Source organism: Ochotona curzoniae, unplaced genomic scaffold, assembly GCF_017591425.1.
Source record: "Ochotona curzoniae isolate NIBS_2020 unplaced genomic scaffold, NIBS_Ocur_1.0 contig_3332, whole genome shotgun sequence".
Taxonomy (NCBI): domain Eukaryota; kingdom Metazoa; phylum Chordata; class Mammalia; order Lagomorpha; family Ochotonidae; genus Ochotona; species Ochotona curzoniae.
In genome coordinates, this window is record NW_024465816.1 from 4820533 (window position 1) to 4838317 (window position 17785).

General features: G+C 35.5%; 1 protein-coding gene across 4 annotated transcripts in view; it reads right to left on the reverse strand.

Annotated features, from left to right (window-relative positions):
- PAN3 (poly(A) specific ribonuclease subunit PAN3) overlaps positions 1 to 17785 on the reverse strand; it is a 129646-nt gene that overhangs the window by 11663 nt on the left and 100198 nt on the right. For all 4 annotated transcript variants that reach the window (XR_005883836.1, XM_040979851.1, XM_040979850.1 and 1 more), the window contains 8 exons: positions 10950 to 11111; positions 10624 to 10740; positions 10432 to 10533; positions 8924 to 9089; positions 7722 to 7812; positions 3048 to 3187; positions 518 to 647; positions 13 to 77 (listed from right to left, as the gene is read on the reverse strand). Coding sequence is in view for 3 of the 4 variants with exons in the window: in XM_040979851.1 (XP_040835785.1) it covers positions 13 to 77; positions 518 to 647; positions 3048 to 3187; positions 7722 to 7812; positions 8924 to 9089; positions 10432 to 10533; positions 10624 to 10740; positions 10950 to 11111 (973 nt within the window). In the remaining variant the exon portion in view is untranslated. The remainder of the gene's footprint in view (positions 1 to 12; positions 78 to 517; positions 648 to 3047; positions 3188 to 7721; positions 7813 to 8923; positions 9090 to 10431; positions 10534 to 10623; positions 10741 to 10949; positions 11112 to 17785) is intronic.

Below are 17785 nucleotides of genomic sequence, written 5' to 3' on the forward strand. Positions count from 1 at the left end.
GTAAATCCTTACTCTGGCCTCTCATTGATTGTTCCCAATTTTGCTAGAAGCCTAAACAGTCTTCCATTTTGAACCTCCTATAAAAACATTTTAAAAAGAGAGAGAATGTTAATGTTTCAGCTAACTGAATAACACTAAATTCATTAAAAATGCCACTTTACCAACATTACTTTTAAACAACAAACCCATTCTTGGATATACCTTTAATACAAAGTTCCATTTCTTTCAATACTAGTACTCCAGAGGATCAGGCAGCTGAGCAATCTTAGGAATTGCTTAATACATACAAAAATCCACATACACAAGATTTCCATCATGTGACCGTAGTAAAGCCATGGGTAAAAAGAAAATGCCGAAAGGACATAGGGAAATAAAATACTAAACGTCCACTTTGGGCAGAAGCATTTACTCTGCTATCCAATTAGGTAATGTACTCAATGCAATGACTATTATGGTTTATACATGTTTACACACCCAGATGCAAGAGTGGGTATAACCTTTCAACTGCATGCTTTACCTTCGCAAGATCTTCCTCTATGACATCATTTCTCATTTGGGCAGCATCCAATTGAGTATAAAATCGAGCACCAATCATGGGCATGATGTCATTTACGCTTCGCATTCTGTTTTGGTCAGTTAACAAGTACCTAACCAAGATAAAGAGGAATCACTTGAAAGCTCATCAAACAATTCACAAAGCAACAAAACTCACACAGTTCTTGCTACTGCCATCAACTCAGTGCACACAATTTTGAGAACAATTTTTCATGCAAGTCAAGTTCATTTTTAAAAGTCACTTATTATATTTATTTCCCCAAGAAATTTTAAAAAGCAATGGAGATAAATGTCTCTTTTCTACATTTTCACTATGTTGGAAATGAGAAAGAAAAATGCAGTGATGTTACACTTAACAATTTCCATTCTCAAATCCTACTTTACAATTGTGTAGATGAAGACTGCCACACAATTTCTAAGAAGGATGTAACATGGAATGGCTTTAAGAGGGGAGCTTTTCCTGATGTTCTTCAAAGACAATTTTTGATACTAAAATTGAATCTTAAATTTTGCTAAACTGAACAAGCTCCCAATTTTTCGAAACAAGTGCCCTAATTTGATTTTATTTAGCAGTTGTCATATTTATCTATGAGAAAGCTTCATGCACTAACATATCAGAAGAGACCGAGTTTAATTTTTTTCTATCAATACCTAAGGCAGAGAATATTATCTACTTATAGTCAAAGGGTTACTCATTAAAGTCAATGATTCTCAGTCATCTACTACTGCTTATTTGTATTGGTAAAAGCTACTCTCTATCTTCATTAAAGCAATCTCCCACTTTTTCACTCTTACATTTATGGTATCTAGCTTATTTCTTCATCATCCATGTAACTATCTGAAAATACCTTACTTGCTTTTATGTTTACTCTATTTCTTCCCCGAAGGATGTAAATTCTAGAAAATGGGAATTAATTTTGTCCATCTTGTTAACAGCATTCGGCAAATAGCAGGCATTCTTTCATTGAGCGAACAAATGATTATATCCATGTGAATAATGTGTGTCTTCAGCTATGCATCTACAATTGCTGACAAATTTGTGTCTAACTAAACATGTCAGAAGTTGTAGTACGCTATATGACCTTGGCAAGTTTCTTTACCTCTCAATTCTGTCATTTCTAAAATGGGGTTAATACCTGATTTTTAGGGTTACTGTGAGTACTATGTGGATTAATTCACACCAAAACAAGTTCAAAGTATCATACTTTACTGCACCATAAATTCTGATTTGTGATTATTTCAAAGTATGGGTTTTTTTGGGTTCATTTTCTATTAAGGAAAAACTCAAGCATCTGTAAAAGTAAAAAATATTGTAATCAATCCCCATGGATGGTTAACTAGTTCTAATCATTAACAGATAACCAATGTCTTATATTTACGTTCTCTATTCCCATTTTTTAAAAATAAAAATTGAAAAATTATAACCTGAGATTATTTAAAACATACTATATGTTGCAAACTAAGGCTAGGAATCACTGCTATGATTAAATGTGAAATATTTTTATTTGAAAGAGAAATCATCTTGTTTGATTATTAGTAAGATCCAGGCAACAACTGGCTTCCAGTGCTCCAGATAAGAAAGAACAGGTGGGCAGCCCCATCCTCCATCCCCCAATTCCATACCCCAGGGCTGGTCCAAAAAGACTGGATCATCCAGGGCTACACAGAAAGATCAGAAGGGACAGCTGGAAGCTAAAAGAGACTGTTGATTAGGATCAATAAGTTCTAATTATTTCTAGAACATAATAGGAAAAAATTCAAAAGAGACTTTCTAGCATCTCTTGCATAAAACAATTGCTATAATAAAGGTTGTGCTTGTCCACCCGGAGGAATCTTCTAATATTAGATGAATCTTAAGAAGCAGCTCATCTTTGGTGACAGTAGTCTCAGGGGGTTTCTTAAAACAAACTTACTTCAAACCTACACTCAAAGATTTTCTGGGGTCTTAAGGTACTGTAGCATAAGCATGGGACTCTACACACACTTCTTTGGATCACAATGTAACTGGTTTGCACCTGACCCATATTTGTGATACCCTTCCCCCTCGAGCGTTACTGTCCCACAGATCTGAGATGATGGAAATGATGTATATTTGTGATATCCAAAATGTCAGCCAGGAGATACATGTGGCTGTTGACCTGTAAGATGTGTCTAGTGTAACTGAAGAAATGAATTAATTTAATTAATTTTAATGGAAAAGGTTCCAGACAGCCAGTGAATACCAATAAAGCTCTAGAGGTTGCTCTCTGACCAAATGCTTAAAACATTAATAACTAATTTAAACACACTGCTTTGTGTACTTAATCTAAGAAATATATACTTAGCAATAAAAACACAGAAATAAAAAATTTCTCTTGTTTATTTTAAATGGTGGGAACAGAATCACTGTTAAAAGGTTCCTTATTAAAATAAGCAATACCCTAACTTGAAACAAAAAAGCTCTGGCTTATCTCACGATCATTATATATGTCTTATCATAAATGACAACTTACAAAATCAAATTCTTTAGATCAGAGGAGTAGTTGATTGTCACCAGTTCCATGGCTTTCTGTAAATTTTCCCGCTGAATTCCCGCCAAAGAGTTGCAAGCCAAAGCCAATACAACTTTTCCTAATGATATCAGATCTGCTTGCTGAAATGGAAGAATAAAACATACTTTTAATTTTTACTTTATGAGTACACATTGCACACACGATACGACTGCCTAAAAGGGAGTTGGCACTGTTTAAAAAAAAAAAGCTGCAGAACTTAAGGTTTACAGGTACTGGTTGCCATCAGCATCATGCGGGAGCTTATTACAAACATGATTTCTCAGTCTCTGGGGTAGAGTATCATTCAGTAGATTTGGGAATGGACCAAACATTTTGACCACATTCAGGTAATTCTGACGAGGTTGCTCTAGGACATTTTAAGAAGTGTTATTCACATCCTAACCATGGAACTATTGTTTGGTTTGGTTATAAAAATTAATTTTCCTTTAAACTGAGAGGATAATGACACTGTTACAACAAATTCAAGGTTACTGTACTCTTGCTTTACTAAGACGTTGGCAATTGAAGATATACTTTTTTCTCATGTCTTTAGGAATAGAGTGCTGAGAACCTCCAACGACACCTCATATGCATACTTGGGAGCTCTAGAATCACCATTTTTCTTCTTCTTCCTTTTCTTTTTTCCTTTTGGTTTGTTTGTTTAAAATACGTTTACCATGTTGAGGCTTTTCTTCCAAAAACATTTTCCAAACACAACTGGCTGAAGTGAGTGCTTCATTACCCAGAACACCAAGAAAGAGAATGGCCCTGCTTAATAATCATGCCTAAGAGAATGGGGTTGGGTCAGTTAACACAAAATCATTCGAGATAGTTTTGACATATTTCCATATGACATATTTCCATATATCTTCCAAAACCTGAGCTCCCTTCTGGAACAATGGATTCATACTCATTGTTTTGAATGTTGATTTATTTAGTAGTTTTCAAGCCAGTTTTAATTTTATATCATCTAAGGAGCTTAAAAACCAAACCATGCAACCTAGTGGCCATTTCTTCCCCCTAGCTTTGGTATTATTCTGGAGTAACCTTGAGGAATTAGTCGTTTTCAAAGCACCCTCAAGATTTTAATACATAAGTAGGAGTAAGAACCCCAAGTTTAGCAGACAATGCCTAAAAGGTGTATTTGGAAAACCAGGTGAGTATCTTAAGACAACCACTAATGAAGTTTTAGCACAATATGGCTATTTTTTTTAAAAAAAGTTTATTTATTTTTATTGGAAAGTCAGATTTACAGAGAGGAGGACAGACAGAGAGAAAGATCCTCTTTCCACTGATTCACTCCCCAAGTGGCTGTGACAGGTGGAGCTGCACCGATCCAATGCCAGGAGCCAGGAGCTTTTTCCTGGTTGCCAACACAGATGCAGGTTTCCAAGGCTTTGGACGTCCCTGACTGCTTTCCCAGGCCAAAAGCAGGGAACTGGATGGGAAGTGGGGCTGCCAGGACAAGAACCAGTACCCATACAGAATCCTAGTGCATACAAGGCAAAGACTTTAGCCATCAGGCCAATACACCAGGCCCCAACAATATGGCTATTCATAACAACAATATAGTCAAATAATAATGACAGCAGGAAGTAAACTCCATTTGCAAAATATTTCAGAGAAACTTGTGAAATTTCTCTAGCGGTATGGAGTTAAGAGCCCAGCAGGACAGGAGGGCAGGCAACACAGGAACCAAGGTAGACTACTACTATTTCCGCTACTTCTGTTTTTTCGAGTGCATTACTATGAATGACAAGAAAAGTCCCTCAATCATATTTACAATCAACTAAATATTGCAGGCCATGAATTATAAAAATCTTGCTCAGGAGAAATCAACAAATGTCAATGCTGACTGCACATTTCCTATCACTGTTTTAATTCAATCTATCCACCAAAGCAAACTGAAAGTTGTTAGAATTTACCAAGGACTTGAGCAGCAGTTTCCAATCTACAAACTACCAACCCTTAAAGCAATATAATTTTCAGTTTGTCTCTACCCTGAAACGATGCTGTGCAAAGAATCAAACTGTGATTCCTTATGAGACAAGAAAAAACAATGTCTAAGGCAGCTGGAGAGCTGGGTGTTTTCAAACCTAGAATATAATGTGGCACAGTTCTCTCAAAGGTGACTCCACATGGGAACACTTATTTTTAAAAATACATATTTTTCACAATTCAGATTACAGCTTTAATTTTGAAAAGGTTGATAAAGTCTAGTTTAATATACTTAACATGAATGATCAATAACTCTCCTTGCCTCATTTTCCAGCTATATAATTTTTCATTTATTATTACTGATTCTTACTTCCATCTGGTCTTTTCTCCCCCATTTGCTGATTTCAGGGATTTCCCCCCACTTATACTCAAAAAGTTAGTCTCTACTCACGTGTCTGAAACAAACTACAAAACAGACTACAAGAAACAATGCACTCCTTTCCCCTGTGTCATCTTCTCTGTAAATTATACTCACTCCCCCTTTTGGAATATCTATCGTTAATTCTCTTCTATATCTTATAATAAGTTGAATGAAAAATATCTTTTCTCTCTCTCTCATATCAAAAGGTTTTTAAATGAAGAAAGTTGAGTATCCTCTACTACTGAGACCAGAAGAGGATGTAACAATTGGCTAAAAGTCGAGTGGCTGAGTTAAAAAATGAAAACAGTTCAACAGTTCTTGACATACAAATCACTTGTCCGAATTGCATAAAAAGTTAGCTGTTTGGAACCTGATGATTCATTCTTTTGAAGTATTTTGTCTTTTATGGTAACTATACAACCCATACCTAAACACTGTACAACTACAAATAAAAAGCAAAAATGATACAGAAAACAAAACCCAAACTGTCTTACGATACATGAAAAATTTAAGGAAGAGAAGCAGGAGCCAAGTCAGAAAAGACTAAGGAGGTGACCAGAACGCATGTGTTGGCTTTGAAACGGACAAGTTTTTCCAGATCAACACCCAACTCCCTACCCCCAAAAAGGAAAAACTGATGGCACTGACTCCTAAGTAACTTCTAAATTAGCGTTATTTTCTTGCATGTGTGAAGATTACAGCTGTTTTTTTAATTGACGGATATTAATCATTTTTTGAAATAAGAAAACTGGGAAGAAAAATTTGTCCATGAAGTAAAGTAGCCAAAAATGAATCACCCCAGATAAGAAGGAGGGAGTACATCGTCTCTGGTGGAACAAAGTTGCTGAGGGTGATAAAAACAATCAGATTCTTTCCTGATGTGTCTACAGACAAGGCTGCCAACCACAACAGGTCAGCTGCTGTGAGCCAAGCAGGCACAGGCAGAGGACATCTGAACATCTGTGTACAATGTCAACGAGCGCCTGGATATCTTCCATTCCTTTATCCAAAGCTCAGTAGCAGAAGAGATTCAGGTATGAATTGAAATGCTTAGACACTATTTCTCATTTTGCCCTTTTATTATTTTTTATTTTGAAATGTTGTCAAAGTTTTGAACTAAAAGTTTCATCAAAAGCTTTAAACAAAAAGGAGCTGTAAATAGAAGAGCAAGGGCAAGGTAAAGTGCTTCTCTACAAGATTGTCTATTAATCAGCTTTCTGTAAGTTGATAAATGTCAAAAGAAATCTAAAAACTTCTACTTTGCAAATAACTAAAATTGTCCTCCAATGATGGGTGCACACCCTAATACAAACTGGATTACATGAACTGTCTACTGCAGGGACAGTCAAGGCGAAAGCTCTTCTTAAGTCTCCCTCACAGGTACAGGCTCTTATGCTCCCATACCTTCTCATAAAAAACAGCAAAATTGTTACCAAAAAAGGAGGGACCAAAATCAACTCTACTATAACGATGTCAGGCAATAATCCAATTGTGATAATGTACAAGAAGTGAGCGATACTTTTTGACTAAATAAAAGAAAAAAAATGCATAGGAAATGGAAATATAACAGGCTTGAAAGTACTTTCAAAATTCTATGATTACCAGGCGTAACAAAGGCTCTAAAAGTAATAACCAATGTTATGAAAGTGAATTGTACAGTGCTGGGCCTGGCACAATGGCGTAGCAGCTAAAGTCCTCACCTTGCACGCACCAGGATCCCAGATGTGTGCTGGTTCTAATCCCAGCAGCCCCACTTCCCATCCACCTCCTTGTCTGAGGCCTGGGAAAGCAGTCGAGGACAGACCAAATCTTTGGGAACCTGCACCCATGTGGGAGACCCGGAAGAGGCTTCTGGCTTCAGATTGGCTCAGCTCCAGCTGTTGCAGCCACCTGGGGAGTGAACCATAGGATGGAAGATCTTCCTCTCTGTCTCTCCTCTCTATATATCTGACTTTCCAATAAAAATAAACCTTTTTTTAAAAAGTGAATTATATGGTGTCATTTCATATAATCTAACTAATCAATGTTTCAAACTATATTGAAGACAAACATCTTCATCACATAAGCGTGTTTTCCTACCACACAGCTGTTATTAACTGTGTACATTCCAACCTTTCAGGGCTCTGCTCCTACTATCTTACACGCGAGAGACCCACCTACTCTAAACTGAAGTCTAGATTTTAAATGCTGAAATGCTTTAAACACAATTTGCCTTCCCAGAAAACCCAAAACAAATAAAGATTTAAGCATTTACTATCACACTAATTTTTACTCACCTGGTACTGAGCCATTAATGCTAGTGGATTATTATTTTGACTATTATCAAATGTTAAAACATCAAAAACTCCAACACAATTTACTCGTAACCTTTAAGGACAAGAAAATGTAAACAAAATAGTTAAAATAAGTTTTATTAAGTACCACTAGAAACTTACATTTCCCAGAATATGAATTTAAGTTTAATGTCCATCCCTTAAAACCACTCACCAATCACCATTTTTGAGATGAGGGAATTAAAGTTCAGAGATGTCAAGGAGTATAAATCCAGTTATGAAAGACTGATAAAACCAACATTGTAATTCACATTTTTTGACAAACAGGTCAGTATCAATTTTTTAATTAATTTTACATTTTTATTATTTTCCATGACACAGTTTTATAGGTATAGGAATTACCCGCTCTGCCTCCCCTAAATCCCTCCCTATTTTACCCTCCCACTGCTTTTTAATTACTCCGGGTTGTTTATTAGCTGCTCATGAAAGGGAACTAACCAGTTTCCTAAAACTTGCTAAAAATGTACTATGCAATGCTCTAATAAGTATTTTACATGTACTGACACATTCTAATCTACTGATGACCTTAAAATTGAAGAAAATGTACTTAATAATAGTGCCCATCTAATAAGGCTGTTGTAAACAGAGGAATTTGAACTTGTTTAGGACGGTATCAATCATAACAAACAGAATCAGTACATGGATTGAAGAAACGTGATACCAGATATTTTTATTTTTCTAATATGCTCCTGAAGACAATTCTGAAAATCAGAACAACTCAAAATTCAGGTGAAGTTAAGGTATATGCTATGTAACACTGCTGTTATCAAAGCACAGACTTTTCCAGCAGCAAGAACATCAGGAACTCCTCAGAGTAAATTCTCAGGTGCCCAGATCCACTAAACAAAAAGATTTGGTGGTAGAGTTCAACCAAGTGTGCTTAATTAGTCCTTCAGATGAGTGTGGTTCATGCTAAAATCTGATACCTACACCCTTGCTACATACATCAATACTTTTGGCTCATAACTGAGCATTTTATTAAGAATTCACCATCTTTGTTTTTGTTCTCTCTAAACTTACAAATGAACTCACAACAGTAGTTCTTGATGGAATATAAAATGACAGAATTAAAACAAATCATCAAGGTTCATTTACTGTCACAGATAAAATGCTCAACAAACAAGCTAAGACTCAACATGCTGTACCTCGTCTTGCCCGTTATTAGAATCTTTGTTGGGTCCATAACTCGACAAGCCAATCCTGCTGTATGAATGGTACGCAATGCAGAACTTAGTTGGACAATATAAGCCCAAATAAGAGATTCTGGCAACAATCCAGCATGCTGTCTGGGCAATGGTCCATCATGTTGACCTATAAAGCAAATAACGGAAAACATGACATCTTCAACTAAGTACTCCAGTAAAGATTAAGCATCCTACAAAATCTATCATCTATCAATTTGGACAGAACTGAAGATAAATATTCTGGAAAAAGTGTCCATTATAAAGTGATTACAGCGACAAGTGGTACAACAATGTGAAAGATTTGAAATGAAATAAATGTGCTAATAAGCAAAGGGAGTTTTTAATACAATTAGCACTGCATGTCAGGTTTGGCCTTAGTTATTTTACCTACTTCAACTCACTCTAAAGCTCTTATAAAATCAAATGTAATATATTGGTCCCATTTTCAAAATAATTGATTTTTATGAGATTTTTAAATTTGTGCTTGTAAATTATACGGTATAGGGGAACTATAGACTTTAAAACATGCGAGGTTTCTTAAAGGAAGGACCACCACCAAAAATTAATTCAATATATTACAAAAAGAATTGATTCGGGAAATATAGACAACCAATCAATAAACACTAAAAACAGAAATTAAGGAGTAAAAACGGTTCCAATGGGTGGCTAGCAAAAGGGGTATATTTTGTTTCCCCAAGAAACATTTGGCTATATATACATATACATATATACACATATATATATATATATTTTTTTTTTTCCCCCCCAGAAAATCTGAAGACATATTTGGTGTAGAGAGGACTGCTTTTGAAGCTCTGCAGTGCCAAGAAGCTAATGCTGTGTGTTGTGCAGCACACAGAGCAGCCAGGAGGAAGGACCCGCAACACTAATGCTAAGGAACCAGCTTCTGATTGCCCAGGTAATAAGGAATCCTATCTTGAACAGCATCATTTTCTTAGGGAAATAGCACAGAAGATGAATTAATCACAATAGATGATAAGGTAAATAAATTACACTCAGGCTAAGATTTAAGGGGAAAATACTTGCAATAGATAACAAAGGATAAAGAATGATATATAAACACAAGACTGGAAAGAAATGTATTAAAAGATTCATAATGCTTGTGATTTACTAGTAAAGCACTAAGATTATTTTCTTAATTCTCTGAATTTCATGCATATTTTTTACTCAGAAAACACAATTTCAGAAGGGAGGGGGAGATTTTTAAAACTCATTCCCAGTTGTTTCAAACCCACATTTGAGTCTTCTGTCTTCAACTCAGTGAATACACAATTTTTTGTCACTTATTGCAGATCAGCTGTGTTTAATGTGTTCTTTGCAAAATGCAATAGATCTGTTTACTTAAATGGTTATAGGGATACATTTACACTTATATAAAAATACAAAACTCCTTTTCCCCAGTGCTTGAATACACGTCAAAACATAACTTGTTTGCATCCTTTTCTTACCCCATTTTCTCTTTGTGAAATAGGCATCAGCATTGGGGTCATTAAAGTGTCTGCTCATCATAGTCTCTCCTCCAGCATGGAAATCATACGCAAACACAAGAGCTTAAAATAAAACACAAACATTCATCACTGAAATCTGGGTTCAAATAATTAAGCTTAGCAGCTATTACTCAGCTATGGTAAACTACTCACAAGGCTCGGCGAATGCTTTAGTGGTAAAAACTTCCCGCAAGCTTACAATATTTGAGTGCTGAATTTTTTTCCACATATCAACCAACACCATGCACTTTGTGTTAACAAGACGAAAACCTGTAAAAGATTTTTTTTACTAGTTAACTGTAAACTACACTCCTTTGTACTCTACCAGAAACATGTTATAACTTGGCTTATAATGTATGAAATTAAAGAAATAAACTTACCAATCTTTCATGTATTAAATAAACCAATACATTCAGCAAGAAACTTAGTAATTTTAGCCTCAATGTTATGATTATAAAAGGAAAATTTATCTTCCTTACCATGTATCCTTCGCAGGCAATATGGAAGATCATCTTTGCTGTTTACAGCTTTGTAGCAAGATGTAATATATCCAAAATTACTTGATTTTTGTATTCGGTTTGGGGGTGGCAGTGGTTCTAGCGGGAACAGGCTATGGTAGCTATCAACTTCTGTAGGGACCGCTAAAATAATTCACAGAAGATTTTAAATTATAGTATTAAATCTCTCATAGTACTGAAGAAATAAAATCTCCGATATCCAGTTATTTAAACTTTGTTTTGCAGCACAGTGCAACATTTACAATTCACTACAAAAAAATCAACACCTGATGTTTCCTATTTTTATAACACAATGCAAATTTTGCTTCTAAAAATTATTAGAAACAATGGGATATCATCTAAACATATTTGACTGCGATGAATAAAAATCAAGATAGAATGTTTACTTAAACACTGTATTCTGTACAAAATGTATTTAGACAATAATGATTAACATGAATTCTTGGGACCAGCATTACGTGGCAGCAGGTTAAGATGCTGTGATTCCAACATTCCAAATGAGTGGTATCTCAAGTCCTCGCTGCTCCACTTCTGATCTAGCTCACTACAGACACACCTAAGAAATACAGCAGAAAACAGCAGAAATATCTGCACCCATGCAATCTCTATGGGAAATCTAAATGGAGCTTTGGTCTGACCTAACCCCAGGCACTGCAGCTGTACGTGAAGTGAAGCAGCGGGTGAAAATACCGGTCTTTCTCACTACCCATCCCTTTTCTGTAACTGTGCCTTTCAAATACCAAAATGAATCATTACAAAATGTTAATTCCTATTTTTAGTACACAAAAATCCAAAACAAAACACATTAAATGAGGTGGTATGTACAAATATGCATTTTGCAATTGTAACTACATAATTAACCTATAAATGTGGGAACTTTGGATCAAAACTCTTAAATACCAAAATATGGCGCTGAATTCTCCCCCACACCAAAAGTCACAGACTGAACAATCGGTAGCAATATTCACTGTGCCTTAAAAACAGTAAAAATGTTCCCCAGCTATAACTGGTTAGCTAAGTGTGACACTGCTAAGAGAAAAGTAGCTAATAGCTGGCGGGCATTCTGGGCCAGGTTAATGTTAAATTGGTGTTAACTATACCAGTGTGCAAGCTACAGGGGAAATCACAAGATATGTGGTCCAACCTTGTGAGTGCACGAATAGGTACTGGGCCTTCTCAGTTGCTGATTCCTGTGCAAAGGACAGCATGTTCAGATGCACAAGGGGGACATGAAGGCTAGCTCATCTAGGCCAGCAGGGGACATCAACTGCCTCATCAAAGGATGGAAAGCAGAACAGGTTCAACAAGTATCCTGGCCAAGCTTTGTAACATGTCTGTGGGTCTGTGGATGCTCTAAGGTGGACTCGGTAAACCTTAGAGTTTAGAGAGTTGGAAAGATTTTCTCAACTCTGCAGTAACTAAGTCAAAAACTTCTCGGAGCTATCAAAATCATACAAGTAATACCCTCAGAACATTTCCACACTTCGGAGTCTCTATCATATCATCAAATAGCTGTCTTCCATCAAAGGTGCTAATGTAGTTAGAAAACTCCTTCCCACTCATCCCCTGGGGACATAAAAGGAAAGAAAGAAACATTTGTCCTCCACACCTTCCTCCATGCCTGACCCTCCCCATCCTAATCAGAGGTGCACATAGGCATGCATTCCTTTCAATTATGTAATCAATAATGGAAAAAAAACGAGAAAGTACAAATGCTTAAGAATAAGGAACATTACAAATAGGTATTAGTACAGTCATTCAGTGGAATAACGCAATTTGAATCTCTAGCAAAATACTAATAAAAAAAATTGCAAAAAAACTTTTAGAAACAAAACTTCCATATCATTAACAAAGAGAAAAATTATGTTTAAGAGTATATGACCTGTACACTGTTAGGTTTTACAAGCTAACTATAACCAAATTTGTCATTTCACATAAAAACTAAGCAGTTGTATGTTACAATGTATTCAGTGGTTGGTTTCTCTAAGGAAATTTCTCATCAAGCAAACATGAATCGGTTCTGTATTTCACAAAGAGAAGTAGTTTTCTTTAAATGTGTCAAACGTAATTATGCTTTGCAATGAGACAGCTTCTACTGCTATCTTAAATGCTTATGCTATTTTACATGAAAAGAAGTAACTGGACATACAGCACACAAGGAGAAAAGCAACCAGGAATGAAAATGACAGAACTGTGATAAAGCTAACCTCCGAAAGGGGCAATTTCACTCTGTTTTATACTATATCGTATCTGCAAACCACCTTGCTAGCAATACTGCTTTCAAAAGATGACCTTAAATATTTATAAGAGCTTAAAAATACAAACATAACTGTTTTTTAACCTTTGACTAGTAAGAAACGCAAAGGCAAAGCCTATTAAGAAAACTCTAATTACAGAAGACTAGTTCAAAACTCTAATTACAAAAGGCTCTGCCTTTGTCAGATATTTCACACTCAATGACTTTTTTTTTGTTGTTATTATTTTTTTTTAAAGATTTATTTTTATTATTTTTTATTGGAAAGGCGGATATACAGAGAGGAGAGACAGAGAGGAAAATCTTCCGTCCAATGATTCACTCCCCAAGTGAGCGCAACGGGCTGATACTATGCCGATCCGAAGCCAGGAGCCTCTTCCGGGTCTCCCACAGAGGTGCAGGGTCCCAAAGCTTTGGGCCGTCCTCGACTGCTTTCCCAGGCCACAGGCAGGGAGCTGGAAGGGAAGCGGGGCTGCTGGGATTAGAACCGGCGCCCATATGGGATCCCGGGCGTGCAAGGCAAGGACCATTAACCACTTGCGCCACCGTGCCGGGCCCACACTCAATGACTTTTAGTTTTCGCATTAAGTCCTATGCAACTGGATTCACTATTTCCTAAAAGAGGCAAATGAGGATTATTGAAGCTTTAAGAGAGAAGTCACAATGTAAATCCACCACTCCTTAATGCCATAATCTTATACTTTCAAATTCTAGCTGGTATTTTGGTTACAGAACAAAACAGATTGATTCCATGTACTTTCAAAGTTAGATGAAACGGTATGTTTTATAAAAGAGAAGCAGAATAAAGGAAGTATGCATAGAAGTGGACACATATAATTGCAATTTTGCTTTTTTCCTTTAACTTCTTCATTTCAATAATCAGTGTAATTTTCATGATGAAATCAAAAGGTAAAAATTTTGCTTCCTAATTACTTCATTTGGAGTATTTGATACAAGAGGTAGTTAATTTCAGAGCAGTCAAAATGTATTGACCACCTAGTATATATTAGTGAACCCACAATGACAACATATGAGTTATTACTCTAAAAAGGCTTAGAGAAAAATATAGATGGTATATTAATAGAAAACATAGTGTAAGGAAAAAAAGCTATTAAAATAGTACAATCCACCATGGCACTGGTCCCTGAACTTTAACATCATAAGAATGACCAAGAATCTTGTTAAAAGACAGTTTGCTGGTCCCCAATTGATTCAGTATGTAGAGTCAAAGAATTCATAATTCTAACAAGTTCCTAAACATTAATGGAAGTAAGGCTGCTAGACTAGGGGTCACACTTTGAGAACTAATATACCTTGGAAACACTGGGAAGACAGCAATCCCTTGAAGATTAGGAAAGACCTCACAGGAGAAATCTTTGTTTTACTAAAAAATGAAGGGCAACATGGTTTCTATTGCACTAAAAAGTACAAAGGTGTTACATGCTAAGGAAAAAAAAAAAAGCAGAAGAAGCTCTGTATTTGTAAACTGTGTTCAGGGAAGGTGAGATTTCATGCGGTGGGAGCACATATGTGTGCCGCAAAGCAGGCAGAGAGGTAAGACAGATCTGAAACAGATACACTGAGGTCATGGGTAAATTTACATGCCATAACAAGGACTTGAAATTTATGTCCAATATTAGCATTTATATTACTATATGACAAGAGACTGAGCAACAAAACCAACTACAATCCCTGTGCTTTCACTTCCTTTATTCAATGATCATTTACCAAGCAAGTCATTTAGAATTCTATAGCATGTGGAGGGGAAAAAACTTTTGCATTATCTAAAGGACATTCTTTAGGTATTGGATTTTAAATTTTGAAACTATTTTACAACTCTGTAAACCATAGGTAATGACCAGCATTTCAAAACAATCCTGGTCCCATGCAGTGGAAATTTAACTCCCCTCTCCCATCAGTAGAGAAATTGGTTTATACACTCATTTCAATATTCTTAATCTATCATATGTCTTAAAACATGTGACTGGCTTCCTCATGGGTTAAATAAAATATTTCAATAGCTACACATTTGTTTTTGTATCTATATATCATGATTTTATCTGTTTCTGAAATTCACGTTCTAATATATTTCTCGAGCTACTATGAAATTCATACATGGCCTAATTAAGAAAAAAACCTACCATTTCCACTATTAAATATTCACTGTTGTATTTTCAGTTCAATTTAACACACTTGCAAAAATATTAATGAAAGAGTACTTTAATCACTATTCGACATTAGAAGCACCACTGTGAGTATGCTAGAGTACTTTTAATGCAAAGAAGAAAATCAAAGTTGGAAAACAATTTTAAGCAAGCATATTCAACTTGTAGTCTGCAGCCTAGTTTTGGTCCCCTTTGTACACCTACTTTGCCTTCAGGAACATTTATATGAAAAGTTGGTAAGAGACACTGACTATCTAAGAATCACTAGCAAATCCACAGCAGTAACAGTTTGCTATAGGGAACATATGAGCAAACTACGTTTTGTGAAATGTTTAATAGCATTCCTGACCTCTATCCACTAGATGCCAGTAGCACTCTGCTTCCAATGTTTCAATCACTGCCCAAAGTCCTCCTAACGTTAAGGGTAAAATCATTCTTGTTTCATAAGATCTCATTGACAGAAACATCATGAAAGTATGAAGTACCGAACAGAAATGGACAGAAAAAAGTAAAACCAAAGATCAACAGGAGTCAGCTTTGTGACACATCTGCAACACCAGCATCCCACATGACTGCCATTCAATTTCCAACGGTTCTACATCCCATTATCTCCCAATAAAAGGTCACCCAAAGGCCTTGGGCCCGTCATCCAATCAGGAAATTCAATAAAGTTCAAGGGTCATGGAATTGGCATGGCTTAGCCCAGGCTGCTGTAGACACTTGGGGAGTAAACCAGAGGATGGAAGTGCGATCTCTTTCATGTTTTCTCTCTCTTTGTAACTCTTTCAAATAAATAAATAAGTAAATCTTGTAAAAAGTTAATCAGCAAAAATAATATCTTGAATATTAATAGTCAATTTATGAAAACTCAGAACTACACAAGAGAAAGAAATAGTAAACCATGGTTGAGCTCAAGTACAGGCAGTTCAACTAATCATATTCTGCAGTTTCTGATACTCAAACCACTGAGACATTTCTGCATGGCCTGTTATAATTTGGTTAATAATTCTTGGCATCCAGAGAAGCTCAGAATTTCACTTTAACCCACTGTATTCATCCCTGCCTTTGTACTATTTAGCTTCTCTTCCTTTTTGCATGTTTTATTGTATTTATATATTTCATAAAAGTGGATCATATATATATGCAAATACCCATGTATACACAGTGTCTTCCATTTTATTTTTAAAAATTTATATCGCTATTATTATGTGTTGTCACATGTCAGTATACTTTCTTCTAAATTTTCTTCATGAAATGTAAAGAAGATGGTATTTCAAAAAGTTTGTGGAAAAATAATTAAAATTCTGGTGCAAACATTTCTGAAATTCAAGTACAATTTTTCATAATACATTCTTTTCATGAACACTCTGAAGATTAGCAATTACATAAGCGACAGTGATTACTAGTAATATATGCAAGGATACCCATGGATCCCTATCCTCACATTGTAAGTAGTCAAGGCAAAAAAATACTATCTTCCTTATGTTTTCCTCATCATCAGCCATGTCCAACATCTTTTCACACATCTATAGCTCACATGTGTTTCTCTTTTCATAAAATGCCTGCTATTACCTTAGATTTGCTTTGTTCTTTGGGCAATTTTAATTTAGTAATAGTTTTCAGCATTGTCTCAGACAAAACTTTTAGGACTAGTGCAGGAAGTCTTTCCCTACTAAGACAATAAATATATTCACTTACATTTTAACTTTAATAATTTTATCTTAGAGTCATAAGTTATTAACCTACTGGGAGTTAATTTTTTTTTAATACGGCTTGGAATAGATACATATAATATTATCTTTTATATATAAAGTCATTCTCCCTTCCCCCCAGTGGATCTTGCCATCATTATTAAAAACAGTATTGCCTTGCCCTGGTCTACCCACAGATGGATTTGTGTAATCCTGTGCTACTACCATATTGTTTTAGTTATTACAACACAAAGCAATTGTCCTCTTCCCCAATGCACACATTTTCCATATGAATTTGTATAATAACCTCATTAATCGAAGTACTTTAGATGGTGTTGTCCCCTTTACTCCTTGATAAATTTTATAATATTTCATGAAAACCTGCTATGCTTTGTCTAGAATCACTTTAGAACAGTTAAATACATTTTAAATAACATTCATCTAAAACTGTATTTTGAAGTTTTTGGAAACTGGTTTATAAAAATACATCTAGGTATTTTCTGGCATCTAGCTATTATCAAATACAGCCATATGATTTACAGATAGCAAGTTTATTATTATTTTTCTTCTTTCTAGCCTTAAGACATTTTTTCCTTAGTTTTAAAAAATTTGCCTTGGATAAGGCCTCAAATACAGAATAATTACGAAAATCACTTGAACACATCAAAGGTTATGACAAGTTAGTCT